Raw genomic sequence first — 27,485 nt, 5'->3', positions numbered from 1 at the left:
CAGAGGAGCACCAGGACAAGACCACAGGAAACAGATGATTCTTCTGCACAATCTGACTTTGCTGCAGCCTGGAATTGAACTACTGGTTTGGTCAGAGGAGAACTGGCCCTCCAACTGATCCTGGTTTATCCCAAGGTTTTTTTCTCCATTCTGTCACCGATGGAGTTTCGGTTCCTTGCCGCTGTCGCCTCTGGCTTGCTTAGTTGGGGACACTTCATTTACAGCGATATCATTGACTTGATTGCAAATAAATGCACAGACACTATTTAACTGAACAGAGATGACAGTTCAGAACAGATTATGTCTGCAATGCATGAATACTTAAATAGTGTAATTCTGTGTTTGTGCATATTTATTGGGATCGTGTGCTGTTGGGAGGGACTTCATGCACGTGCTTCGGATGAGAGTCGGCATACTCCTCTCAGAAAATGTAAGCCATCTCTAGACGAGGGCTTAATGAACACATTTTTTAGAAAAACCCAAATTCTACTAAAACAGGGGTTTTCAGGGTTTTTTTTGCCAGTAGCTCAAAATTAGTCCTTCCGACTCATTTTGCCAGCACGAGTCACAAATAATCAAATAACACTGATTCACTGATTTATCCTCTTGTTCACTGTAACTACATTTTCTGTCAAACTCTGAGTGTATGTGGTAAGTATGTGATGATGAGTAAACATACCATCATGGTATGACTCAAATGATGAATTCACATGTTGAGTGTCAAAACTGGCCTCTAGGTCCTTGATTTCATATGTACTTTGAGTGTAACACTGACTTCCCTCAAACCTTAAAGAGTGAATGTCAACATCATGAATGTCAAAATAACACAATCTCAACAATATCAACTTCATTAACATTAATAAGTTAACTTCTGTTGCCAGCAGAAAACCCATATACTTCTTGGCAGCAGGAAGTGTGTCTTTGGGTTTGTATGAGAACTGCTGCATGCTTGCAGCTGCTGTCCCATTATTCATCCTCATCTACAGGGAAAGTCAAGAAAACAGGACCGAGACTATGACACATACACAATACAGCATACTGTGCAAAAATAAATTCTAGCAATTCAAGTGGACTATTCCTTGACTATAATGGATCATATTTTTGACAGTTATGTACATATGTCCCTTGACAGTCAGAATTCTGACCTTTAAACGTTTCACAGGAGTCTCACTGAGTCTCTCGTTCCTTATTTTTAGATTGTTGAGGTACGAGGTGAAATTTGACTGACTTGCAGACCTTTTAATCACACCAATTTTGCCTATAAGATAAACTAGATGACTCAAGCAGCACAAATAATGACAGAATGGTGTAGGATAGGGTTCCTCAATTTTTTTCCACCGAGGGCCAAATTCTGCCAACAATACCAAGGGCCAATGACCATGTTAGGACTAAAATGTTTGCTATTATTATTATTGCTGTTGTTGTTGCTGCTGTTTTTGTTTTTATTGTTGTTAAAAGATAAATATTCAAAAATTTCCCCCCAGTAGTCAAATAATTCCCCAATTATTCAAATAATTCTAAACATTTTTTGTAATCAGACACAGAAAACAAAACACCTTTGCCTGTTAAATATTAAAAACAAATGAACCAAAAAAAAAATCTGGAAGTCCATTTCTGCCATGCAAGTCAACTGTTTCTGCTCTTTTGGATCTCTTCTCTCCACTTTCTCTAATTGCAGATTAATAATATTTTTATACTTACATTTTTTGGGTGGAACTGGAACACCATGTCCCAACCATACGTGATGCGACGCCATAAGAGGTAGCTACTTTTCCATGTAGTTTTTGTCCTAACCACCCACAACAGTGTCCCACGATAAGTGTGAATTCTGAAACTGTTACTATTTTTTGCGATATCACGGCTGAAACAACATACAAACTATGACATTAATAATCCCAGGTAATGATCCTGTGCTTCAGTGTTACAAGTGTTCACACAAAATTGTTCAGTCCAATCACATTTGAATCGTCTGTTTATTGTGTCCACTTTTCTTCATACTCACCATGTTTTTGCTGTCACACCACATCCAGTATTGACAACATCACTGATTATAATGGAACAAATTATAATATTGTATTTTGTCATGCACGCTGCACTCTGCAGGCCAAACATTTTTCTCTCAAGGGCTGGATGTGGCCTGCGGAAAACCTATTGAGGAACCCTGGTATAGGATCATGAGTCTTTCATACTCACAGCAGTCATGTCCACAGAGCTCCTTGTTTTTGCAAAGATGATGGCACTGTCTCTTACCTATATTCAGAGCCGCTGGATCTATGAAGAAAATGACTATATTAAGTTAAATATAATCTTTGAAAGTATCCAAAAAATTAAGCTGTGGTGTTTGAGCCAAAACATTTTATATTTTATTCAATTTCAGCAGATTTATTGGAGGATCTGGTATTAATATTAATCTTGGGGGAGAACCAAAAGATGTCTTTGAGATGGATATAACAAACACACATAATCATTATTGTGTCTCACCTGCCCGCTTGTAATTTAAATAGTTCAAATGTATTGTACTTCTATCTGAATCTGATTATATTGTGATCATGTTGTCAAGGGGTCTGACCTCTGTTTGACGGAGCTGGAGCTGTCAGTGTAGTGTCTTGTGTCTTCTCCATCTTGTAAATCCTCTGAACTCTCCATGTAGGGTTCTCTGTAATGGACTCAGCTCCAAACCTTTTCACTCCTGAGTAGTAGACGCTGTACTTCTTCTGAACGTCCAGTCCCACTACACAATCAACGATCATTGATTAATCTAAAATATTACTAGAAATTACCAGAGCACTCTACATGAAGATATTTATGCCAGACAAATATTTAACATTTTATTGAATTACACTATTTGAACATCCAAAAAGCCATTATGGCTAGTTTAATTACTGCCAGACATGGGCTATGTGACCACTGACCGTATTCAGAGCTGATCAAATGAATGCTTAGCTCCTCTCCCTTAGGTGCTCTTGTCACCTCAATTCTCTTTGACCAGCTCCCAGATTTCGAGAGCAATGTGTTCCTTGAGAAAGAAATGAAGCATCTCCTTTATTTATTCATACTTTAAGGAAAATGAACTTGCCTTTGATTTTTCAATCACATAGATCTTACAGGATTTTCTGCTGGAAAACTACATTATTGTCACAGTCTCCAATAATGAGGGTGACAAAATGGTGGTCTGGTGCTGTCTGTTTTGATGCCAACTCCTTGAAATTCATCAAGTTCACTGTGACAGAAATCTCAGCTGTGGAGAGACTGTATCGTGGAATCTAGGAAAATATGTGATTAAATACAATTATATAAGAAATAGTAAAATTATGATGGCTCAAAATGCAGTTTTTCTTATTATCATCTTTAATATTTTGAGATTAAGATGTTTATGTGATGTATATGCAAAATAATGTATTCTAGGTCCTGTAACAGGTTGCAATTTTCAATTTATTTGTATTTTTTTTTGCCTTTACTAGCTTTACTGCAGATAGTCCTGCAGGAAATTTTAAAAGTACAAATTTGTCATGTAGTCTATCATAAATGCTGCATTAATAATAATTGAAAATATTTAGCAATAGGCAGTTTAAAATAATTTTTTATGGCGACTAGAAGGTTGTCGAACATAAAAAAAAATACATATATATATAAAATGTTACCTGTTCCAAAGTAACTTCACATTTCGGAAGTTTGCTGACAGTGTCCTTAATCTGGTTCCCAAATGGAGGGTGTCGGTTCACAATCTGACAAAAAAAAGAAGTCTATAATAGTTCTGTAACAACAGAAAGACTTCATCATGAATAAATGTTCTTATAAACTTCTAAAAAAAAGATTTCAAGATATTTTGACTTACTATTTCTAATTCTCTAGGACTGGTCTGCTCAATTTTGCTGAATGTTGTAAGCCCTGCATTCACCATAGCATTGGCAAGTGTTAATCCTAAAAAATAAGACCCCATAAAAAACCCACACTCATTTAGCACAACAAATACACTACAATTTTACAATTTGAAAAATGTAAAAATTTTAGAGATGCCACCTGACCTATCCTCTCAAGCTGTCTGGAGATGTAAGGCGAGTTCTCCCACAGTTTAGCTCGAAAACATTTGGCAAGAATTAAAGAATTGAGTCGAGCTGAGAAATTCGACTTGGAGTGATGACTGAGAAACTCAGTCAGATCTATCAGAGATCAAGAGTAGCATGTTGTTAAAACTATGATAAGTAAAAAGTGGCACGAGAAAGAATTGCACATTTAAAATTTCAAGGCCATCTCATCAGACAGAGAGAGCAAAAGCTTAAAAAGAGACATGTAAGTAACATACATCTGCTGACTCTATTTCCATTTCTGAATATTCTTCCAGTGTCCTGTATGAGTCCAAACTCCTGAATGGGGATGCAGCCGAGCTGAGCTTGAATCAGACTAGAATGAGAAGTTATAAATTAAATAAATAAATAAAATACGCAAGCCATGCAATCAAGTGGTAAAATTGTACATCCAAAAGGTAATAGCAGGACCTTACCAATTCACTTTCATGTCATTACTTTTGATCTTTCCTTCCATAGGAAACCTAAAAAGAAAACATTACAACTCACATGATTTAGTCTAACTATTCAATATGTTAGCTACACTTAAAATAATGGTGTAGAAACAGTTTTCACTCAGAAATTGCTTTTAATGTTCACAAACAATTAAACGTGTGAAAAAAAAAGTTATTTTCTTGTAAAACATACTCTAGAAATCTTTTTATTATTACAACTTATAAACAATATTTACTATTATTTAATATTTTATTTATTACAAATATTCTTTTATAGTATATGGTTATTAGGTAACTGAAGACAACTTTGACCTGATGGTGGTTCTGTTCTTATCCTTGTTCAACATGTTCAAGGTTTTCTTTTCATTTACTCTCAACTGCACATCACTGAATTCTTTCCCCTTCGATATCATTTCAATCTAGAGAGTGAGAAAAAGTGTTTATATTATTATATGATGTTCTGAAGTAGTTAATATCAATGGATCAGGAAATGCTGCAAGAACAACAACGTTTTCTTACCAGTTCGGGTAATGTTTCTGTTCCTGTCACCATACTGAACTGCTTCACAGTGTCAAAAGCAACACAGTACCTGGCCATGAGTTTTCCAATCTCTGTGTGTGTAACCATTCCATTTATATGGACATTACAACCAAAGACAAATTTGATAAAGACACTAAATAATAATAAAAAGTCAAAAGGAGAGTTAAATTAAACTTCATATATTTTAAGTGAAAAAAGAGCATCATCAGCAACCTGTGGGCTTGATGTTAATGTCTTCATCCATGGTTATCAGGTTGAAAGAGGCCAAAGAGTTGAGGTTCTTCAAGCACAGCTCTAAAACACAGAGTAAATCATATTTACAAAACAAGCAGCTCAGTGTAGTCAGTTTTCAAAGTACTTATGAACTGACTCACTTTTTCATACCTTGTAATTTAGTCTCAATTCCGCATTTGTCAAGCTCAGGAGAAAAACCTGTGAAAAAATATGAGAGACAAATAAAGAACAGCTAGCAGCATAATTTATGTTTGGGATTTAAGGTTTAGCATTTACCATAGTGTTTGGGGTTTTTCAAAGCACGGATGTACAGGAAGGTGGAGCGGATCCAGTCTAGAGCCATATTCACGTCAGATATGGTATGGAGAACTATCTCTGCATTCAAGTGCTCCACCAAGTTTGTATGCAAGCTGAAAATAGTCATTTTGTTGTATTTATCACATAAATAGATAACACATAAATAGCCTATATCATATGTTTTGGGAAAATAAAAATCCTTTCTGAAACTGAACAAAATGTTTTATACCTGCTCTCAATGCTGTCTATGCCACTCAAGAAATGTGTGTATTTATCCTTTGTCTGAGATCGGGTCATGATCACTGCAGTTGCTGTTGTATCAAACTAAACAAAAAACAAATCCAGTGTGTGCTGAGGTCTCCATCTTAAAGGGGTCATCGGATGCCCATTTTCCACAAATTTATATGATTCTTTAGGGTCTTAATGAAAAGTATATAACATACTTTGTTTCAAATTTCTCAATGGTAGTGTAAAACAACACCCATTCTACCCATCCAAAAACTGCTCTGAGTCTGCACACAACAACCCGTTTTAGTAGATGTTTCTTTAAATGCTAATGAGCTCTACTCGCCCCGCCCCTCTATACTGTCTGGTGACAAGCCGTTCTCATGAGACTGTTTACTTAAGCCACATTTAGCCAAAAAACTTTCTAACTGGCACATTATTAGGAAGGCAATGTGCAAAGATTCATAAAAGAACCATATACTCACTTCTTCTGTAGGTGAGGCTGGATCACAAATGGTTTGCGCGAGCATAAATGCATTTATGTAGATCAGGGGCACATTCTCTTCAAAAACAAAAGTAATCCACTGCGTCCTCAGCGTCTCAGATGCCAGGAGTAAATGACGACTGCTATGTTCATTATTACATCCAACAACAAAACACCTCTAACTCTTAGGAGACATTCTTGTCTACATCTGGTCTGGCGGTCAAACAATGACGGACTGATGACAGCTCACTCAGGGCGGGTCTCAGGTAAAACTCTAGTGTCAATCAACAATTGTGGGAGCGGCCAGGGTCTGTGTGACATCGCACAGCCAAGAAGCTGAGAACAGCTTGATATGAAAAAGGGGAAATTATGTATAGGTATTTTTTTTTAAAAAAGAGTGGATTTTTTATCATTATAGGGAGGATGTATATAAAACAGTGCCAACACACATTTCAGTTCAAACAACATGTGAAACTGAATTTTGCATCCGATGACCCCTTCAATAGTCTGATGTGTGTTTGCATTTTCAGTTGGGATTCAGTTCAGTTGATTGTTTGAAATCTAACCACATTTTTATATATAATAAATACATATCTTGTAGCTTGGTTTGATTTGATACAATATAGTTAAATTATTTCTAGATTATTATAACCTATACACATAAAAACTTTTGGGCCAGGAGGCAACTTCTGGAGTCACACTCTGAATTGTGTTAGCAGTACCTGAGGTCTGCCAGCTCTCCCAATCATCTGTAAAAGGTCAGCTTCACTGTACTCTTCACATGCACCACCAACATAGTGCAATGTGGATTTGATTACCACAAGGTGTGCAGGCAGATTCACACCCATAGCAAGGGTGCTGGTAGTAACTGAAAAAGGCAGGGTTTTCCTATTTTTTCATTTGATTTTTATTATACGTTATGTACTGAATAATCAAAACTAAAGGTGAAAACCTATTTGCAGAACTTACATAACACTGGCAAGTCACCCACAGTAAATGCTTCTTCAATCATTTTCCTGTCTGACACATCCATGCCAGCATGATGATATCCAATGCCACAAATAAATAGATCTGGAAGAGGTATACAAATTTTTTTTTAGTATACCTTCAAAAAACAGTGACCAATGTATTCATGAATGTAAAACAGCGTAAGTAATTAACGTACACACCTCTGAGTTTTGCATCAAGCAGAGAGTTTGCATATTTCATCAGTCTATGAAAGAGTTAATGAGTTATAATTAGAGATGTTCACATTAAGAGTAATCTTAAAAATACAGTTCAGATCTTGCAAAGCATCTGCATCTGTTTGTATGTATGCATATGCACACACACACACACACACACACACACACACACACACACACACACACACACACACACACATACTGCGGGGAAAATATTTATTTGATTCCCTGCTGATCTTTTAAGTTTGCCCACTTACAAAGAAATAAAGGGTCTGTATTTTTTATGGTAGGTTTATTTTAATGTATAGGGACAGAATACCCACCAAAAAAATCCAGAAAAAAAACCCACATTATATAAAGGTTAGAGATTGATTTTCATTTCAGTGAGTGAAATAAGTATTTGATCTCCCACAAACCAGCAAGAATTCTGGCTCCTACAGATTGTTTTTTTGGCCCATGTGGAACATAGATTAGTCCTGTCACTTTAAGAAGTTACTCCTAATGTCAGCTCAATAGGTGTATAAAAGACACCTGTCCACACAATCTGTATCTTACATTCCAACCTCTCCCACCACAATGGGTAAGACAAAAGAGCTATCAAAGGATTTCAGAGACAAGAGTGTAGGTCTGCACAAGGCTGGAATGGGCTACAAGACCATCAGCAAGAAGCGTGGTGAGAAGGAGACAACTGTTGGTGCTATTATTCGGAAATGGAAGAAAAACAAAACAATCCTCTACGCACACCTTGGCAATATAATCACCATTGGCTAGTAAATTTTTCAGGTTACTCTCCAGACTACTATTTTACACACACACACACACACACACACACACACACACACACACACACACACACACACACACACACACACATGATTCCAATCAGCTTATATTTGTAAAATGGCACAGCTTCTTAAATCTTAGCTTCTTAATCAGTCAGTCAAGCATTATATTATGGTATTAAGCACTATTTAATGATAGAATTTAAGTGATTAGAACTCAAATAATAATAAATAATAATGGTAATACTTAAGTTATCGTTGGTCATTCAGGGTTTCTGGTAAAAAAAAAAAGTAATAGATCATATTAATTATTATTAAAAGATAATACTACTACTAATTCTACTACCATACTAACAATATACAATGCACTATGGATTGATGAGCTGCTGGGTTCATGAATATTAATCACGTTGTCTGCGTTCAGTCGAAATGATTTGCTGAAATCAAAACAGGGACGGTAATAGATCAGCGCCAGCCAATGAAATTGCCATTTGCGCATTAGCTCCGCCCACTACTAGAGAAACCGCCATAACTTCTGCTTGTTCTAAAAAGCTGAATAATTCTAAATTAACTCCATTATTTTTACAGGAAAATACAACAAGGAATATAGTTTACATGTAGCGCATCGATTCATTCAAGTACAGATCACTTAATGGAGAGCAAAACTCTGAAGTGCTCAGTGTTCAGCGAGTAAAAATATATCTGTGCTAATCTTAGCCTCGAACACACACACTGGTGAGTAAAATCTAAGAATTTATTAGCCAATGGCTAATGATAGACATCATTTAGTCGCCCAGAGTAAAACTTAGTCGCATATGCGAGTGATTTACTCACAATGTACTGTAGAGGGTTGCAAAATAACCATCAATTGGCCTTGGTCTGGAGCTCCGGGGAACATCTTGCCTCCCCTTAGCAAAAAGTAGTATACTTCAAGTTTATTTTATTAAGTTTACTTAAGTAAAGTTCAAGTATACTTTTAAGTATACTTTATGTAGCAAGTATACAAAGTGTTCTAGTGTTCTAGTAGTATACTTGTAAGTGTACTGTTTCAATACTCCTTGGGACTAAATCGGCCCACTTTCTAGTATATAAAATATACTTTTAAATATACTTTAAGTATAACAGTAGCAAACTTTGAGTACACAACAAGTTTACCTCTATGTTTGTAGTTTGTACTGCAATTATAATAAAAGTGAACTTGATTTGCTGATAGTTTACTAATAAAATATTTTGTACACTTATACTGCAAGTATACTCATAAGTTTTCTTTAAGTTAAATTTATATCATACTTTAAGACTACTATGTCCCTATTTAGGTTTGAATTTGTATAAATTTCGTTACATGAATATCTGAGCATGCAAAACATACAAATAAAGAACAGTGTATCTGCTTGTAAACAAAAACATTTCATCCTAGCTTCATGCATTCTTTTTTTAAACACTTTAATGTGGGTAAGTAACAAAAAAAAAGTTGATAAATGCAGGCTATGCACACTTTAACTACACAGAAATCCTTGCAAAATTCCAATCAGACAACGGATGAGGAGATTTCGCTCAAGAGCAATTGATGACATGGCTGAGAAGAAAATATTTAAGTGTAGGTATTATTATGGTTTTTATGACCTAGATGTATATTTGACCAGTTCTTACCTACAGTTTATACAAACATTATGGTCATCGGATTGATATCTCAAACATAATAATAAAGGCTAGACGTTGGATTTTGTTTGAAAATGAAAATCGGGTTGACGTCTAAATCCTACGACTGTTTGATGTCAAGCTCCAATGTTGGGCAGATGCTGAATTTTGGCTGGAATAAACACCCCCCCCCCCAAAAAAAACATTAAAAAACGGTGAAATGCATGGCAGTACACGTATTACCAGCTTCACTTATTACTAACTTTTTGACTTTATTTCTGTCAGACGTCTACAGAAGTTCTTTTTGAGAATTAACAGAGGTTTAGATGTTGATGTTTTATTTGAAAATGTTTGGTCACCATTATTGTGATCAGTGTTTGCTTTAGTTGGGTAGTTTGACTCTTGGCTTAGTAAGTTTGTGGTTCCTGTAATAGTGTTTACCAAAACACATAATTTGTTATAAAAGGAGCCATAAACAAAGATAAGGTGATATAGTTTTTCATCATCATGAAGAAAAATGATTGAGGAAAATTTATTTTTATCGTCATTGACCCAAAGTGGTTATTTATTATTAATGAACAATATTTAAGAGACAATACTTTCTTCCCTCAGATCAGACATTCTGAATTTTTATTTTTATATACATTTTGGGAGAAAAAGCTTTCGAAACACATAGACATCAATAATCAGTATATGAATCTCAACAATGGTGACATGCTTCATGCAACAATGCATGCTGGGAGCCACCATAGTATAAAACGCATGGCTCCCAGCATGCATTGCTGCATGAAGCATGTCACCATTGACATTGTTAAGAAGTATACTAATAGCACACTTGAATAAACTTCTTTTTCGTAAGGGTCATGGGGTAAGAATGATCATGAGAAAGGTGAGGGTTGAGCCCCAAACTACACAGGAAGAGCTTGTAATGGATATTTTCTTACAAAAACACATTGATTCGCCATAGGAGGCCTTTGTTCTCCAACTGGAGCCCGTGAAACACATTTTTTTTAATGGATGGGTGCTTTTTATTCAACTTCTTTTGGACTTAAGCATGCTGAGTGGCATTAAACAGCTTGAAAGATCAAAGACAGTTTTTAATATAACTCAGACTGGATTCATCTGAAAGAAGAAAGTCATATACACCTCAGATGCCGCGGAGGATTTAGAGAGGATTTGTAAAGTGGTAAAAGTGAAAAGCGAAAGTCGTGCCATTTGCCAAGTAAGGTAACCCATACTCGGAATTGGTGCTCTGCATTTAACCCATCCGAGTGCACACACATCAGTGAGTAGGGAACACACACACACACACACTATGAACACACACCCGGAGCAGTGGGCAGCTATTTTCTCCAGCGTCCGGGGAGCAATTGGAGGTTCAGTGCCTTGCTCAAGGGCACATCAGCCATGGGTACTGAGGGTGGGAGAGCACTGTTCATTCACTCCCCCACTTACTTACTTAACTCCTGCCGGCACTGAGACTCAAACATGCGACCTTCGGGTTACAAGTCTTCAAAATCCCTTCTGATCAATGTTCCCTCTAAGCTGCGCACGTAGCCGTACAATTCTTCGACTGCGAAGACTATTTCACAGAAGAAATAATGTGCTGTGAACATGCATAAAGGAGTTTGGAAAACAACACGCAAAAGCGAATGAATTGCAAAATTTGGGCAAACAGCTATAGAGTTGATATCACTATAGAGTTAGAACCGGTAAATGCGGTTTAAAGGTTTCATAGAAAGAGAATGATGTGCGCCAAATGAGTCGCTATAGAAATATTTAGAAATATTTTAATGGTTGCAGACGAAATAGCTCAAATCGAGAGCCAACGCAAATGCAATGACATGTCAAATAAACCATGTCATTGCAGCCATATCACCCTGGAGCCCAAGACCGGTTTCCCACTGAAGCTAAGCAGGGGTGAGCCTGGTCAGTCCCTGGATGGTAGACCTCCTGGGGAAACTAGGTTACTACTGGAAGAGGTGCTAGTGAGGCCAGCAGGGGGTGCGCACCCTGTGGTCTGTGTGGGTCCTAGTGCCCCAGTGTAGTGATGGGGACACTATACTGTCAACAAGCACCGTCCTTCGGATGAGACGTTAAACCAAGGTCCTGACTCTCTGTGGTCATTAAAAAACCACAGAGTAAAAGAGTAGAGGTGTGACCTCGGCATCCTGGCTAAATTCGCCCATTGGCCTCCGACAATCATGGCCTCCTAACAATCCCCATATCCGCTGATTGGCTTCATCACTCTGTCTCCTCTCCACCAGTAAGCTGGTGTGTGGTGGGCGTTCTGGCGCAATATGGCTGCTGTCGCATCATCCAGGTGGATACTGCACACTGGTGGTGGATGAGGAGATACCCCCTGTCTATGTAAGCACTTTGAGTGCCCAGAAAAGCACTATATAAATGTAAGGAATTATTAATTATTATTATTATTATTAAAACATTATCATGTATTAAAGAAGAGTGCTGGAAATAGCAGATGATGGGCACAGAATGGTAACAAAACTATTGTGCAAACTGTACTTCATAGGGATGTTTAGATAGCTATAGAAGAATTCATGTTCACGTTTTTTTTAAAATATATCTAACTTACCTCAGTTTAAATGCTTCAGTTTGTTTTATATACTATTCTATCAGTTTAAATACTTCAGTTTGTTTTGATATTATATTATGTTGACCTACTGTATATTATAAACCTAATAAATAATTTTAACGGAGTACTAACTTCATAATCATGGGGAAAAAGGAGGCGGGAACCGGTGGATATTTAAATGAAAGTTTAACTACAAAATTAACACAAAACAGCGCAACAGCCCCTCGCGGATGACTGCCACGCACAAACAAAAACCAAAACACAAAATAAAACCCAGGCCTGGTCCTCTCTTATCCTTCACTGTTGTCGCTCCTCTTTTGTATCCTTCCAATCTCCTCCGTGGGACTCGAGACCGGTGAGTGGAGCAGGTGTTGCTCATTTCCCAATCGCTCCACCGGCCTCGCTCCGTTCACACAGCTCTCAGCCTTGATTTTTAATGGAGTCTCTTATGCTCATCAAGGATGCATTTATTTGATCGAAAAAACAGAAAAAAACAGTAATATTGTGAAACAATTTCTAATATTGGTTTCCTATTTTAATATACTTTAGTCGTGACCTAATGGTTAGAGTTTCGTATTTGCAATCCAAAGGTTGCGAGTTCGAGTCCTGGGCCAGCAGAAATTGTAGGTGGGGGAAGTGAATGTACAGCGCTCTCTCCACCCTCAATACCACGACTGAACCCCAACTGCTCCCAGGGCGCCACAGCATAAATGGCTGCCCACTGCTCTGGGTGTGTGTTCACTGCTGTGTGTGTGCACTTTGGAAGGGTTAAATGCAGAGCACGAATCCAGAGTATGGGTTACCATACTTGGCTGTATGTCATGTCACTTTCACTTATATAATTTATTCCCATAAAACAGCGCTGAATTTTCAGTATCATTAATCCAGTCTTCAGTGTCATATGATTTTTCAGAAATCATTCTAATATGCTGATTTATTATCAGTGTTGAAACTGTTGTGCTGCATAATATTTTTTTTTGGAAGCTGTGATACTTTTTTCTTTGATTCTTTGATGAATAAAAATTTTAATAGAACAGCAATTATTAAAAATAGAAATCTTTTCTAAAAATATAAGTCTTTACTATCACTTTTTTAACACATTCTTGGAAAATAAAAGTATTAATTTCTTTTAAAAAAAAATGAAAAAAATGAATGACCACAAAACTTTTTAATAATAGTGCATATTGCAATAGCATATTGTAACACAAAATTTATATTTTGAATAATCACTGTTATTTTTAACTTTTTATTTATCAAAGAAACCTGAAAAAAATATCACAGGTCCCAAAAAAATATTAAGCAGCACAACTGTTTCCAACAATGACTATGAATCAGCATTTTAGAATGATTTCAGAAGGACTTATGTGACACTGAATACTGGAGTAATGATGCTGAAAATTGCAGTGGCAGTGTATTATACTGTAAAAAAATTAAAATAAATAAATAACAATGTTCTCAGGTACCCTAAAATTTACATAATTTAGTCACGGGTCAAATTAAATACAAATAGAACATTAAAGTAAAAAAATTACACACATTTTTGTGTGCGCGCTGTACAGGTCTTGTGTAAAGAATGTTTTTGCTCAGGTGGCCGAAATATCTGCCCAATAGAGAAAAGTTTTGCTCAGCAAGAAAATAAATTAGAGGGAACATTGCTCCTGATGTGTGCACACCTGGTGATCAACTACAAAAAACGGCTTACCTCTGTGTTTGCCAACAAGGTTTTCTGCACCAAAAACGAAGTACTGCTTAGCTTGGGGATCAAATAATTATTTCACTCACTGAAATGCAAATCAATTTCTAACCTTTATATAATGTGTTTTTTAAGGATTTTTTTGGTTGGTATTCTATTGCTATCCATTAAAATAAACCTACCATAAAAATTACAGACCCTTAATTTTTTTTTGAAATGGGCAACTAACAAAATCAGCAGGGGATCAAATAAGTATATTTTCCCCACTGTATGTGTGTGTGTATATAAATATATATATATATATATCCATCCTAACCCAAGCCAATTGATGGCTGTATGATTGCTGAAACATATTAATATAACATAACTGAATGATGGCACTTTTAAACATCTGATAGTCCGTCGATTATCAACTGCTCATACGGCTGTAGGAGCCTATGACATTTCTATTTTAAAAAATGAGCATGAACATTAATAGAATTTTTTTTTTAAGTTTACAAATTAATTGAGATTAGAACAGATTAATTCAGCCATGAATATTAGGCTTAAAACACATTACGCGCTAAAACAGAATATCATTCTTTAAACACAGTAGGCCTACGTGCTAAAACATATCGTGAACAGCCTGATTGATGGCACTTATGTGAACATTAATTTTAACGTCTGTATTTATAACAATAACCTATTTTATATTTTTATAAAAAAAACTTTTTTAATTTTTAAAAAATTAGCATGTCCACATGCTCAGGAAGAAGACGATTCAGGCAATCTGTTCACAATTAGTCCGGCCGCATAGAACACCCTTTCTGATGGCACAGACTTCGCGGTCACACACAAGTAAGCCTTTGCTGATTTTGACAGTAGGGGGTATTTTTGGTCGTTGTGGATGGGTGGGCACGTGTCCTGGCAGTACTGATTTACTTCGGTTTTGTCTTTGAATTCTGAGTTATAGTCCTCACCAAACAAGGCCGCAATTGCCGATGCAGACATATAGTTTAGTTTTGGTTTTAGATGGCAAAGTGGTCATATTTGTTTCCATTCTTTATTAATTTAATTCAGAAATATGATTGGAATATTTTATGTTTGTTAAATTCAAGTGTTGTTTTTTAAATAGCCTACAAAGCAGCCAGCTCAAGACAGTGGAGTGCATCATTTTGTTAACTTTGTGGTTCATTATTTTGAGTCGTTTGGGATGCGGTGACACAGAAGACCCTCTCACAACATATTGCTCAGAAATGTTTGCGTAATCATGCTGCACATATCAGTAGTTTACACTGCATGCGTACCGCACCCTAATTAAACTGAACCACGCTCTGGCCCACCTCTTCCAACCAACCGTGGCACAGAGCAATCACATTAGTCAACCGAACCGGGCTTTGGGGGTCAGACAGACTCGGTTATGGTTCACATCCTTAGAAAATAATTGCACAGCCTAGTCGATATTCTGTAATTAAATTGACTAATCGAATATTCAAAAATCATGATCCATCCCTAATATATATATATATATATATATATATATATATATATATATATATATATATATATATATATATATATATATATATATATATATATATATATATATATATATATATATATATATATATATATATACACATATATATATATATATATATATATATACACAGTCGTGGCCAAAAATATTGGCACCCTTGGTAAATATGATCAAAGAAGTCTGTGAAAATTAATCTGCATTGTTAATCCTTTTGATCTTTTATTTAAAAAATTCACAAAAATGTATCCTTTCATTGGATAATAAGAATATAAAATGGGGGTAAATATCATTATGAAATAAATGTTTTTCTCAAATACTCGTCGGACACAATTATTGGCACCCCTAGAAATTTTAATGAGTAAAATATCTCTGAAGTATATTCCCATTCATATTCACAATTCTGAGCATTCCAGCATGATTATAAACATGAAATTATCCAGTCATGGCTTCTTGTTTCTCAGAAATATAAAGAGGAGGGAAAAAAAGCCCAAATTCCCTTAATCATCCATCAAAATTAGAAAAACCAAAGAATATATTTCTGATGTGCAGCAACAATTGAGCTTCACAAATTGGTGAAGTGGCTTTAAGAAAAGAGCTAGAGCAGTGAAAATTCCCATTTCCAGCATCAGGGCAATAATTAAGAATTTCCAACCAACAGAAAATGTTACAAAACTGCCTGGAAGAGGACGTGTATCTATATTGTCCTAATGCACGGTGAGAAAGAGAGTTTGAGTAGCTAAAGACTCTCCAATGGTCACAGCTGGAGAATTGCAGTTTCTGGTTAAGAAAACCTTTAAAAAAAATTGTCAAACCGAACCTACATCATCACATGTTGTTTGGTGGGTTACAAGAAAAGTTCTCCTAGCTCATTCAAAAACAAACTAAAGCATATTCAGTTATCAGACATGACTGGAACTTCAAATAGGACTGGCTTCAATGATCAGATGAAACTAAAAAATGAGCTTTTTAGCAGCAAACACTCAAGATGAGTTTGGTGAAAACAGGGATAAAAAGTACCCCATATGTACAATAAAATATAATGCTGTATTTTTTATGTTGTGGGACATCTTGGATTCTATCAAATACCAACAGATAAAAAAATCTGTAAGTGACTGACTCTGTTAGAAATCTTATAATGGGCCATGTTTGGATCTTCCAACTGTACAATAACCCAAACACAAACCCCAAAAACAACACAGAAATGGGTCACTGAGCACAAAACCAAGCTTCAGCTATAGCCATTCCAGTCCTCTGACCTGAACCTTATGGAAAATGAGAGGAGTGAACTGAAGAGGAGAAGCACCAACATGGAGCTGGGAATCTAAAGGGTCTGGAGTGATTCTGGATGAAGGAATGGTCTCTGATCTCTTGTCAGGTGTTCTCTAACCTCATGAGGCATTATAGGAGCAAATTTTGACCTGTTAAACTGGCAAATGGAGGTTTCAAAAAGTATTGAATAAAAGGGTGCCATTAATGGTGGCCAATGTTTATTAGAGAAAAACATTTATTTCATAATGATATTTCCCACCATTTTAAATTCTCATTATCCAATGAAATGATACATTTTTGTGAATTCTTTTAAATAAAACACCAAAAGGATTAACAATGCAGATGAATTTTCACAGCCTTCTTTGATCACATTTACCAAGGGTGCCAATATTTTTGGCCATGACTGTATATATACACACATAAATGATCTCCGTAATGTAACTATAGTACCTTTGTTTGTGGTCGAGGCTCATAATGAATCTGGCATCCTTGGCAAGCACAGAAGCAGACTGTTGAACTCCTTTTCTTGTGGAGCAAAACTGTTAAATTCAGACAAATGTATAACATTTATTTATTTATTTTTATTTCAAAATACACACCCAACACATCTGCATTTACAAAGATTCACTTACCACAAGGGTTGGTTTTTGATCAGAGTAGGTTTGAATAACGTTAGCCATTTTGTAGTTGAGAGAAAGATCAAACTTGAATTCATTCTGATTATTTCCACAGGGGAACCCAAGCACCACTTTCCTCAGTTTCACAGGCCTGTGAGTCTCATCCATCTCCAAACAAGTGGCAGGCCCTGACTCATCCGAAAGCCATTCAGATACCTTTAAAATGGTAAAGAAAACAGGAATAATCTTAATTAACCTGAAAAAATATTCATCTCTTTGGTACTTCCTCAAACTACTTACATCCTGGATGTTTGGGATGGTAGCTGAGACAGCCACAAATCGTGTTGATGCTTTTGATTTTGGATTTACAGCCAGTTGATACGAGTGCATGGTTTTCATTCTGCTGACCACAACTTCAAGAGTTGCTCCACGGGTTTTGTCTTTGACTACATGTATCTAGAGAGGGTATGTAGACAAAAATATCATTCATTAATGAAACACTGTCATCTGTTTTCAAATACTAAATCAGAAATAAATAAATCAGACCTCATCAATGAGGAAGAGACTAACAGATGGCAATAAACGGTTATCCTTCCACCTCCTTGTCATGCTGTCCCATTTTTCCTTTGAAAGGGGAAAAACTTAAAAGGACTTGTTGGAAAGATGTTTTATGCTTCTACCTTATGTAGCAACTTACAGGAGTTGTAAAAATCAGATGAGCATCTTGGATTTCAAAAATGTCATCAATCTCTGTGTCTCCAGTTAACTCCTTGCAGTTTAGTCCAAGGGGTCCAAACTTCTGTTTCCAGTTTTCAAAACGCTGACTGCAAAGAGCCTTAATTGGTGCCACTAAACCAAAAAAATGTGAAACAGTATTTGTTATGAATTATTTAATGAAAAGTCTCAAATAAAAAATGCTTAGTTACTAAGTTCAAATAATAATAGCTAGAATTGTAACTCACTGTACACAGCTCTGACATTGTGCCAGTCGTCTGAAGCCTCAATCAGTAGTTGAATAATGGCCAGCTCAAAGAGGACAGTCTTCCCTGAGCCCGTTGGAGCACAGGCAACAAAATTTTTATTGGTGTACAGAACCTGAAATAGAGCAATAATCTGCTGCACAATGTGTTTATGAACTTTACATTTAATAGCTATAAATGCTAAAGATTTACATCATCCAGTGCTTGGGACTGCACATAGTTGAAGTAAGGAAATTCTTTAAACACACTTCTGAATTTAGCAGCTTACACATATATCAAGGAAAACAATGAATGTGATAATGCGTCATTCACAGTCCAAAGGTATAAATGTACATTGAACAATTTAAGGAATAATTTAAAGTCCCCATGGATTCCGAGTTTTCCGTTCTAAGATGATATATTTCCTCCTAAAACAGCATTTGGATAGGATGTTTTGTACAATATAATTTTCTATATTCCCAGAAGTGAATCTTTCTATTTTTTTTTTATGTGAATGTTGCCCAAAAGTGAATTTTGTCAGTGTTTAGAATACAATAGCATATGCTTAGATTAGTTCAACTCTAGTAAACCACAAAGCCACAAAACTCTGATTTCATGAGGTCTTTAATTATATTAAAATGTATTTCTTATCAGCTGGGCTAAATGAAAGAGGATACGAATTTCAGAGACTGGACGTAGTGTTCCTTTTCCAGATGACCCTTGAAAAACAATATCATTATTAAAATGCCAAATATTCAGATTAACACTAATTTTATCTTCTATGTATGGAAATTGTTACAGTTTTTGCACATGCTCTACAAATTATGCTAGGAACACACTGCATGATTTTCAGTGTTGCTGTTCATTTCACACCACACGATTGTCTGGGGTACCATTTAGCTGCTGTTGAGTGCACACTACAAAACGAATCATCAACGTGGGTCAGACATCACATTGAGGGTAAGATGGCTTTCAAATTACAAGTTTTGAAAATTAAACCCTTATAAACTACGAAAATGCAAACCTGAGAAAACAATGATGTCATGCACAAATGTATTATGTGTATATATTAGAAATGTGTACGTGCACAGGAAAAGTGACGTTGTCAGCTACTGGCCTGGCATGCATAACACAGTGTTTTTAATCCTTTTGCAGATCTGTGTGAAAGGGAATCTTGACAACACTGTCATCTGTATGTGAAACTTTTGTATCTAATGGGTATCAGTGACGAATCTGCGCTTCTCTATGATTGAGTCTTTGATAACACACACTACACAATACGTGACAGTCACTCACATGCACGAGCACCAATTTGCAATTGACTTTGTGAATCTAAATAAAATCATACAGTGTGTACCCGGCATTAAAAAGTAGAGATTTAACTTTTTTACAGCTTGTTAAATTTGTAACAACTTTGACTTACTCTATATTATGACATTCAAGTTAACTAATGCTACAATGATATATTACCTTCAAGTTCTGCAGGTTTGAAACCAAAATGGACATTATGGTTTGTTTTTGAAGGTACCGCACATGTTTTTTCTGATTGGCCAAAGTCAATAAAGGGACTACAGGTAGCAACAGCATGTGTAGGCTGTGGACCTGTGTTTGTCATGGCAACCTGACCAAGGAAACCTGTGTCATTTGTTGTCGACATCATCTGATTTGAGATACTGTCTTCATCATTCCCTGAGATCCTTCTCGTGGGAGCTCTGAACAACCTAGGTTTACAGTAAAAACCAGTCTGTTTACCCACTTATTGTTCTCCTGCCAATATCTATTTCAAACACAAAGAATTGCTTGTTACATCAGCAAATTTTGTTAACTCAATCAAGATGTAGCAAACCATACCGAGTCTTGAAGGGAGGAGCACTGGCAGTAGGTGAAGGCCCTGCTTCCACAAAATCCATCTGGTCGACAGCTTGATGTCTTTCTCTAGAAGTTTCATGGGTCCACAAAACAGATTCCTCCAGCTCATGTGATTTCACAGTCTGCCACTGGACACTTGCGATTGGATTGTGAATAGGTTTTTGTGCAGGAGGCAGAAATTTCTTTGATCTCTGAGAACAACCTTCATAAATGAGAAATTAAATAAAAAGTAACACTCTTCCAGTAAATTCATGCAATATACACCTGTAGCAATAAATGTACACACATATTGCAATTCTAGGTTGCATTTTATATTTTAAAAGGGTCATATGATGCTTTTTTAAAGATCATTATTTTGTGTATTTGGTGTAACAGAATATGTTGACATGCTTTAATTTTCAAAAACACATTATTTTTCATATACTGTACATTATTGTATGTCCTCTATGCCCCGCCTCTCTCAAACGAGTCGTTTTCTACAAAGTCCCTACTTCCGACAAGCGCAGTCTGCTCCGATTGGTCAACTGACCCAGTGCATTGTGATTGGCCGAACACCGCAAGCACTCGTCGGAAATGTAATGCCTCTTTCCATAATGGTGAGCTTCATCTTTCAAAATAAATGTAAAGACAGTTAATAATGTCCCTAATTTTACCATCAGTTCAAGCCCGAAAGGAGAACAGACACAGTGATGAAGCTCGTACATGTTTGCAGTACACAAGCCACAGATGGTTAAGACACCTGACTCCACTGTGTGACCAATCTCTCTCTCTCTGTCTCTCTCTCTCTCTCTCTCTATGCCAGATTGTCATAGCAAAGTCAGAATTATCTCCTCTCCTAGGTTTACGAAACTGTCGTCCATAAAATGCATTGCTGTTCTGTTCTTCTTCGAATCTTAAAGATTCCTAAATGCATCTACTTTCAGAAGGCAAAATGAAGTGCTTTTGCTTTCTCCTAGATACAGACAGCATCTCCCTGACATGGCTGCTTCAACACTAACTGCAGTTACTGAAACATGGCTTTTCTTTGTGTGAACATTTGGGCGGCATTACGCAAATATTTCCACATAGTGATGTAGACATATGGGGGCGTGTTTGAATGAGCCGTTTTAGGGGGGCATGGCAGAGTCTTAACCTTAATAAATAATAATAATTCATTATGTATATATAGCGCTTTTCTAGGCACTCAAAGCGCTTACATAGACAGGGGGTATCTCCTCATCCACCACCAGTGTGCAGCATCCACCTGGATGATGCGACAGCAGCCATATTGCACCAGAACGCCCACCACACACCAGCTTACTGGTGGAGAGGAGACAGAGTGATGAAGCCAATCAGCGGATATGGGGATGATTGGGAGGCCATGATTGTCAGAGGCCAATGGGAGAATTTATCCAGGATGCCGAGGTCACACCTCTACTCTTTTCGAAAGACATCCTGGGATTTTTAATGACCACAGAGAGCTTGTTGACAGTATAGTGTCCCCATCACTACACTGGGGCGCTAGGACCCACACAGACCACAGGGTGAGCACCCCCTGCTGGCCTCACTAGCACCTCTTCCAGCAGTAACCTAGTTTTCCCAGGAGGTCTACCATCCAGGGACTGACCAGGCTCACCCCTGCTTAGCTTCAGTGGGAAACCGGTCTTGGGCTCCAGGGTGATATGGCTGCTGGCCTTGATAAAGAATATCTCTTTGGATTTGTGACTTTAGTCTTTACAACTTTACAGATCTTCTTTATGCACCAAGAGGTTGTAATACTCCAAATAGAAAGAAAAATTTTAAATTGCATCATTTGACCCCTTTAAAAGAAAAACATTATTTAAAAAAATAAAAAAATAAATAAAAACATTAAAAATCTTACTATTCAAAAACTTTTGACTGGTAGTGTAAGATGATTATTCTTATAGATTGAAACAAAAAGTATAAAGAGATGATTGTCTGCCATCAGGAACTGAGTTACATGAATGCAGTATTGTACCGAGTACAGAATTCTTCTGCTCACCAAGCCTGCATTTATTTGATCCAAAACAAAAACAGTTACTTTTTTACTATATAAAATAACTGCTTTATTTTAAAATGTAGTTTATTCCTGAGATCAAAACTGAATTTTCACATCATTACTCCATTACTTCAGTGTCACATGATCCAGAAATCATTCTAATATGCTGATTTGGTGATTATCAATATTTAAAAGAGTTGAGAACATTTTTTTTTTTCAGGATTCTTTGATGAATTTAAAGATCCAAAGATTAGCATTTATCTGAAATAAAAAAACTTTTGTAACATTATACACTATTCCATTCAAAAGCTTTGAGTCAGTATGATTTCTTTCTTAATTTTTTTTGGAAGTAAATTATATACTAATATAATTAAAAATATATATTTTTAATTTAATTTAAATTATATACATTTTTATTTAGCAAGGATGCTCAAAATTGGATTGATCAAAAGTGATGATTAAGACATTTATAATGTTACAATTTCTATTTCAGATAAATCCTGTTCTTCTGAACTTTCTATTCATCAAAGAAACCTGAAAAAAAATCTGCTCAGCTGTTTTAAATAAATTATTTTTATTTAGCAAATCAGAATATAAGAATGACTTCTGAAGGATTATGTGACTGGAGTAATGATGCTAAAAATATAGCTTTGAAATCACAGGAATAATTTTAATTTTAAAATATTTCCATATTTTCATATATTTCTCAAATATTTTCTTGCTGTATTTTGGATTAAATAAATGCAGGCTGAATGCAGAAGATAATTTTTTTTTAAATGTACTGTTCAAAAACTTTAGACGGGTAGTGTATATTAACCTATAGTTTGAAGTTAAAGATATTAATATTAATTAGATGAGTCTGAGACAATTACTGAGACAAATACTGTTGTTGTTCTCTTGTTGACCTGACTGCTTCTATTGTTCTCATTTGTAAGTCGCTTTGGATAAAAGCGTCTGCTAAATGATAAAATGTAAAATGTAAATGTAAATTATTTGACAGTGATTTCACATTTATTGTTTGTATGAAGCCTTAATAAAAAAATACAATAATAAAAAGCAAAACATTAACTTATTTGTGCAGGGATTTTTTTTCTAAAATATTATATGGTTTTAAATGAGCTGTCATAGACTTGGCAAATTCATTTTTCATAAGTTTGTATGCACAGACATCTGTTGTGGGCATTCTTGGCAGTTTTTATGAGGCTTATTTAATAGTGTTAGAATTATATTATACTGACCGAAATTAAGAAATATATTATGATATAAATTTTGGGCATATCGTCCAGCCCTACTGGAAGAGGATGTGTATCTATATTGTCTTAATGCAAAGAGAGGAGGATAGTTGCCAAAACTCTCCATGGAGAACACCTGGAGAATTGTGGAAAATAGTTGAGTCTTGGGGTCGGAAAGTTTAAAAAATATCAAACAGCACCTATATCACCACAAGCTGTTTGGGAGAGTTTCAAGAAAAAACTAACTCCAGCATAATCAGTTTCCAGAAACTACTGGAATTTCAAATGGGGCTGGGTGTTATGGTCAGATAACACAAAAAAAATTTTAGCAGCAGAAACTCAAGATTGGTTTGGTGCCCACTGCCCCCAGGGATGAAAAGTACCATACAGTGAATGAAACATACAGTACTTCTATATCTTTAATGTTGTGGACAACTAATGTTCTGTCATAGCCTGTTCTTCCCTGACCTGAACCTTATAGAAAATGAGTGGGGTGAACTGAAAAGGAGAAGCACCAACATGAAGCTGGGAATCTTAAAGGTCTGGAGTGTCTGAAGGAATGGTCTCTGACCTCTTTTCTGACCTCTGACCTCACATGTTCTCCAAACTCATCAGGCATTATATAAATGAAGATTCAGAGCTGTTATCTTGACAAAAAGAGGTTGCAAAAAGTATTGAATAAATAAGTTTTTTTAATAAAAGACCAATATGATTAACAATGCAAATTTACTTTCACATGTTTCTTTGCTCATATTTACCAAGGATAAATATGGAATAAAGATTACCAAGGAACAATTCTGACCACAACAGTATGTATGTGTGTGTGTTTGTGTGTGTGAATATACAACCTAAATGTACACACACATCATGATTTTTAGGTTGTCATATATATATATATTTTAGGTTTATTTTTAAATTAAAGATTTAAACAGACAGACAGACAGACAGACAGACAGACAGACAGACAGACAGACAGACAGACAGACAGACAGACAGACAGACAGACAGACAGACAGACAGACAGACAGACAGACAGATAGATAGATAGATAGATAGATAGATAGATAGATAGATAGATAGATAGATAGATAGATTAGGGTGACCAGACGTCCCAGTTTTTGGTGTCCTGTCTCCGACTGGAGTTCTCAAATACCACTGTATCAATTATGATATTAATGTATGTAACCCACAACAATGAATATAAAAAAAAAACATTGTCCCTGTTTCAGTGAGATTTCAGTGATATTTTGACCACTGAAATAGGAAATGTCCCCGGTTTTCGCCGGTAATTAATAACTTACCCTGATGTTGTTTCAAACCCGTAAAACCTCCGTTTATCTTTGGAACACCGTTTAAGATATTTTAGATTTAGTCCGAGAGCTCTCAGTCCCTCCATTGAAACTGTGTGTACGGTATACTGTCCATGTCCAGAAAGGTAAGAAAAACATCATCAAAGTAGTCCATGTGACATCAGAGGGTCGGTTAGAATTTTTTGAAGCATCGAAAATACATTTTGGTCCAAAAATAGCAAAAACGACGACTTTATTCAGCATTGTCTTCTCTTCCGTTTCTGTTGTGAGAGAGAGTTCAAAACAAAGCAGTCTGGATATCCGGTTCGTGAACGAATCATTCAGTTCACCAAATCGAACTGAATCGTTTTAAACGGTTCGCATCTCTAATACGCATTAATCCACAAATGACTTAAGCTGTTAACTTTTTTAATGTGACACTCCCTCTGAGTTCAAACAAACCAATATCCCAGAGTAATGCATGCACTCAAACAGTACACTGACTGAACTGCTGTGAAGAGAGAACTGAAGATGAACACCGAGCCGAGCCAGATAGCGAACAATAGACTGACTCGTTTACGAGTCAAGAACCGGTTGCATCGGTTTTCGGATCACCAGTAGTTCTTTTGGACAGTTCGATTCAATAAACCGGTTGAAGAAAACGGTTCACCGGTTCTTTTGCGCTCGACGTATAATGGCGTCATTTGCGATGATTGCCCTTGATTCAAGCCTTCGGTTTACCCGCGCTCATAACACTAGCACAGAATCAGTTCAGAATCAATCACCAAAAGAATCAGTTCAGTTCGGACGCCCTGTGTGTCGGTCTGCTTCACGCTGAATCACACATGCGCAGTATCATCAGTTCCTCGGTTCACGAATCGGACGCATCTGACAGAAACGGTTCTTGACTCGTGAATGAGTCAATGTTTTGTTCGTTATCTGGCTCGGCTCGGTGTTCATCTTCAGTTCTCTCTTCACAGCAGTTCAGTCAGTGTACTGTTTGAGTGCATGCATTACTCCGGGATATTGATTTGTTTGAACTCAGAGGGAGTGTCAGCCACATTAAAAAAAAGTTAACAGCTTAAGTCATTTGTGGATTAATGCTTATTAGAGATGCGAACCGTTTAAAACGATTCAGTTCGATTTGGTGAATTCGTTCGCGAACCGGATATCCAGACTGCTTTGTTTTGAACTCTCTCACACAACAGACACGGAAGAGAAGACAATGCTGAATAAAGTCGTCGTTTTTGCTATTTTTGGACCAAAATGTATTTTCGATGCTTCAAAAAATTCTAACTGACCCTCTGATGTCACATGGACTACTTTGATGATGTTTTTCTTACCTTTCTGGACATGGACAGTATACCGTACACACAGTTTCAATGGAGGGACTGAGAGCTCTCGGACTAAATCTAAAATATCTTAAACGGTGTTCCAAAGATAAACGGAGGTTTTACGGGTTTGAAACAACATGGGGGTAAGTTATTAATTACATACATTTGCTATCTGGGTGAACTAACCCTTTAAATCCAAACAGGACTCACTAAGTGAGAAAAGGTGTGTTGCCTCTCCTTGGATGTCTTGAGTTGCAGGTATTTGTGATAATGAGGGTGGAGCATCAAACGTCCAGGAGCCCTGTCCCTGACATAATGGTTTCCTAAACAGAGTCATAAGAAAGAATAACCAGTTTCTCGATTTATTCATTCTTAGATAACTGACATCATGTGTAAAGGCCTACTCACACTTTATGAATTACTGGCCCGTCATAAAACAGGTTATCCACTGACGAAACGCCTTCTTCTGAGTCTAACATCTTGTGGTTGCCACCGACATCCTAAAAGAACAACTGTGATATAGAACATTGAAATATTAAGCTGTTATTAGGCATTGCAACATATTGAAGTAACGCAAGTTATCTACTGTAGTACTGTGAACCACCGAGTGTAGCTTTTAGCCACTGGCTATCGTTTCTCTGAGGTAAAATAATTAGCTGAGCGCGTAAAGCAAGCGGTGGACTGTCTGTTGGTAACGTTACACTCTGTTTGGCAAAAGTGGAAAAGCGATTATTAACATTCCTTTAAATAGTCCATATACGTACGTTTTATCAAACTAATTTGTTTGTGAGGAATACTTAGTAACGTAACTGGCGCTCTCGTGAAGGCGGCAAGTGAGCCCGCGAGCTGTGAAAGGTGTGAATCGCGCGCAAGGTCACGCGATCATCATCACAATTTTAAACACTGGCATTTTATTATAGAAAACAGATAATATCTGCTGAAATGCTCATAACATTACATTTCACGGATTTAAAGAGCAGAAAGCCACAATATTGATATTGAATTCATAAATACAACGCATTTACATTATTTAGTATGATATAATGTTAGCTGTCTGACTAGACGTATTTTAATGGAAAAACACATTTGATGGAATTTGTTGTGTTTCTCCAGTTCAGATTTGATGTATAAATGCATTCATGATTTAAAACAAACGTTTAGCTGTGATATATATATATATATACCATATATACCGGGCTATGAATG

At 36.4% G+C, this 27,485-nt stretch overlaps 1 protein-coding gene across 2 annotated transcripts in view; it reads right to left on the bottom strand.

The window, feature by feature from the left end:
- Positions 1-27,450, bottom strand: part of hfm1 (helicase for meiosis 1) — a 32,782-nt gene extending 5,332 nt beyond the window's left edge. The window contains exons 1-34 of one of the 2 annotated variants that reach the window (XM_059502035.1): positions 27,364-27,450; positions 26,688-26,779; positions 26,490-26,602; positions 20,408-20,627; positions 20,027-20,277; positions 19,234-19,275; positions 18,770-18,840; positions 18,560-18,692; positions 18,295-18,446; positions 18,144-18,221; positions 17,898-18,053; positions 17,613-17,813; positions 17,431-17,519; positions 7,469-7,512; positions 7,269-7,370; positions 7,022-7,167; positions 5,820-5,914; positions 5,570-5,703; positions 5,444-5,491; positions 5,273-5,353; positions 5,039-5,130; positions 4,832-4,938; positions 4,502-4,549; positions 4,304-4,401; positions 4,026-4,160; positions 3,836-3,921; positions 3,642-3,725; positions 3,106-3,263; positions 2,913-3,016; positions 2,570-2,731; positions 2,194-2,271; positions 1,146-1,258; positions 898-980; positions 680-786 (exon numbers count right to left, since the gene is read on the bottom strand). In XM_059502035.1, the coding sequence (XP_059358018.1) occupies positions 680-786; positions 898-980; positions 1,146-1,258; positions 2,194-2,271; positions 2,570-2,731; positions 2,913-3,016; positions 3,106-3,263; positions 3,642-3,725; positions 3,836-3,921; positions 4,026-4,160; positions 4,304-4,401; positions 4,502-4,549; positions 4,832-4,938; positions 5,039-5,130; positions 5,273-5,353; positions 5,444-5,491; positions 5,570-5,703; positions 5,820-5,914; positions 7,022-7,167; positions 7,269-7,370; positions 7,469-7,512; positions 17,431-17,519; positions 17,613-17,813; positions 17,898-18,053; positions 18,144-18,221; positions 18,295-18,446; positions 18,560-18,692; positions 18,770-18,840; positions 19,234-19,275; positions 20,027-20,277; positions 20,408-20,627; positions 26,490-26,602; positions 26,688-26,758 (3,682 nt within the window). In that variant the 5' untranslated portion in view covers positions 26,759-26,779; positions 27,364-27,450. The remainder of the gene's footprint in view (positions 1-679; positions 787-897; positions 981-1,145; positions 1,259-2,193; positions 2,272-2,569; positions 2,732-2,912; positions 3,017-3,105; positions 3,264-3,641; positions 3,726-3,835; positions 3,922-4,025; positions 4,161-4,303; positions 4,402-4,501; positions 4,550-4,831; positions 4,939-5,038; positions 5,131-5,272; positions 5,354-5,443; positions 5,492-5,569; positions 5,704-5,819; positions 5,915-7,021; positions 7,168-7,268; positions 7,371-7,468; positions 7,513-17,430; positions 17,520-17,612; positions 17,814-17,897; positions 18,054-18,143; positions 18,222-18,294; positions 18,447-18,559; positions 18,693-18,769; positions 18,841-19,233; positions 19,276-20,026; positions 20,278-20,407; positions 20,628-26,489; positions 26,603-26,687; positions 26,780-27,363) is intronic. The other variant, XM_059502036.1, reaches the window with a different exon arrangement.
- Between the last annotated feature and the right edge of the window lie 35 nt (positions 27,451-27,485).

The sequence above is a fragment of the Carassius carassius genome, chromosome 20 (assembly GCF_963082965.1).
Source record: "Carassius carassius chromosome 20, fCarCar2.1, whole genome shotgun sequence".
Lineage (NCBI taxonomy): Eukaryota > Metazoa > Chordata > Actinopteri > Cypriniformes > Cyprinidae > Carassius > Carassius carassius.
Note: the sequence above shows the minus strand (reverse complement) of the source record. Positions and strands in the feature narration are given on the sequence as shown.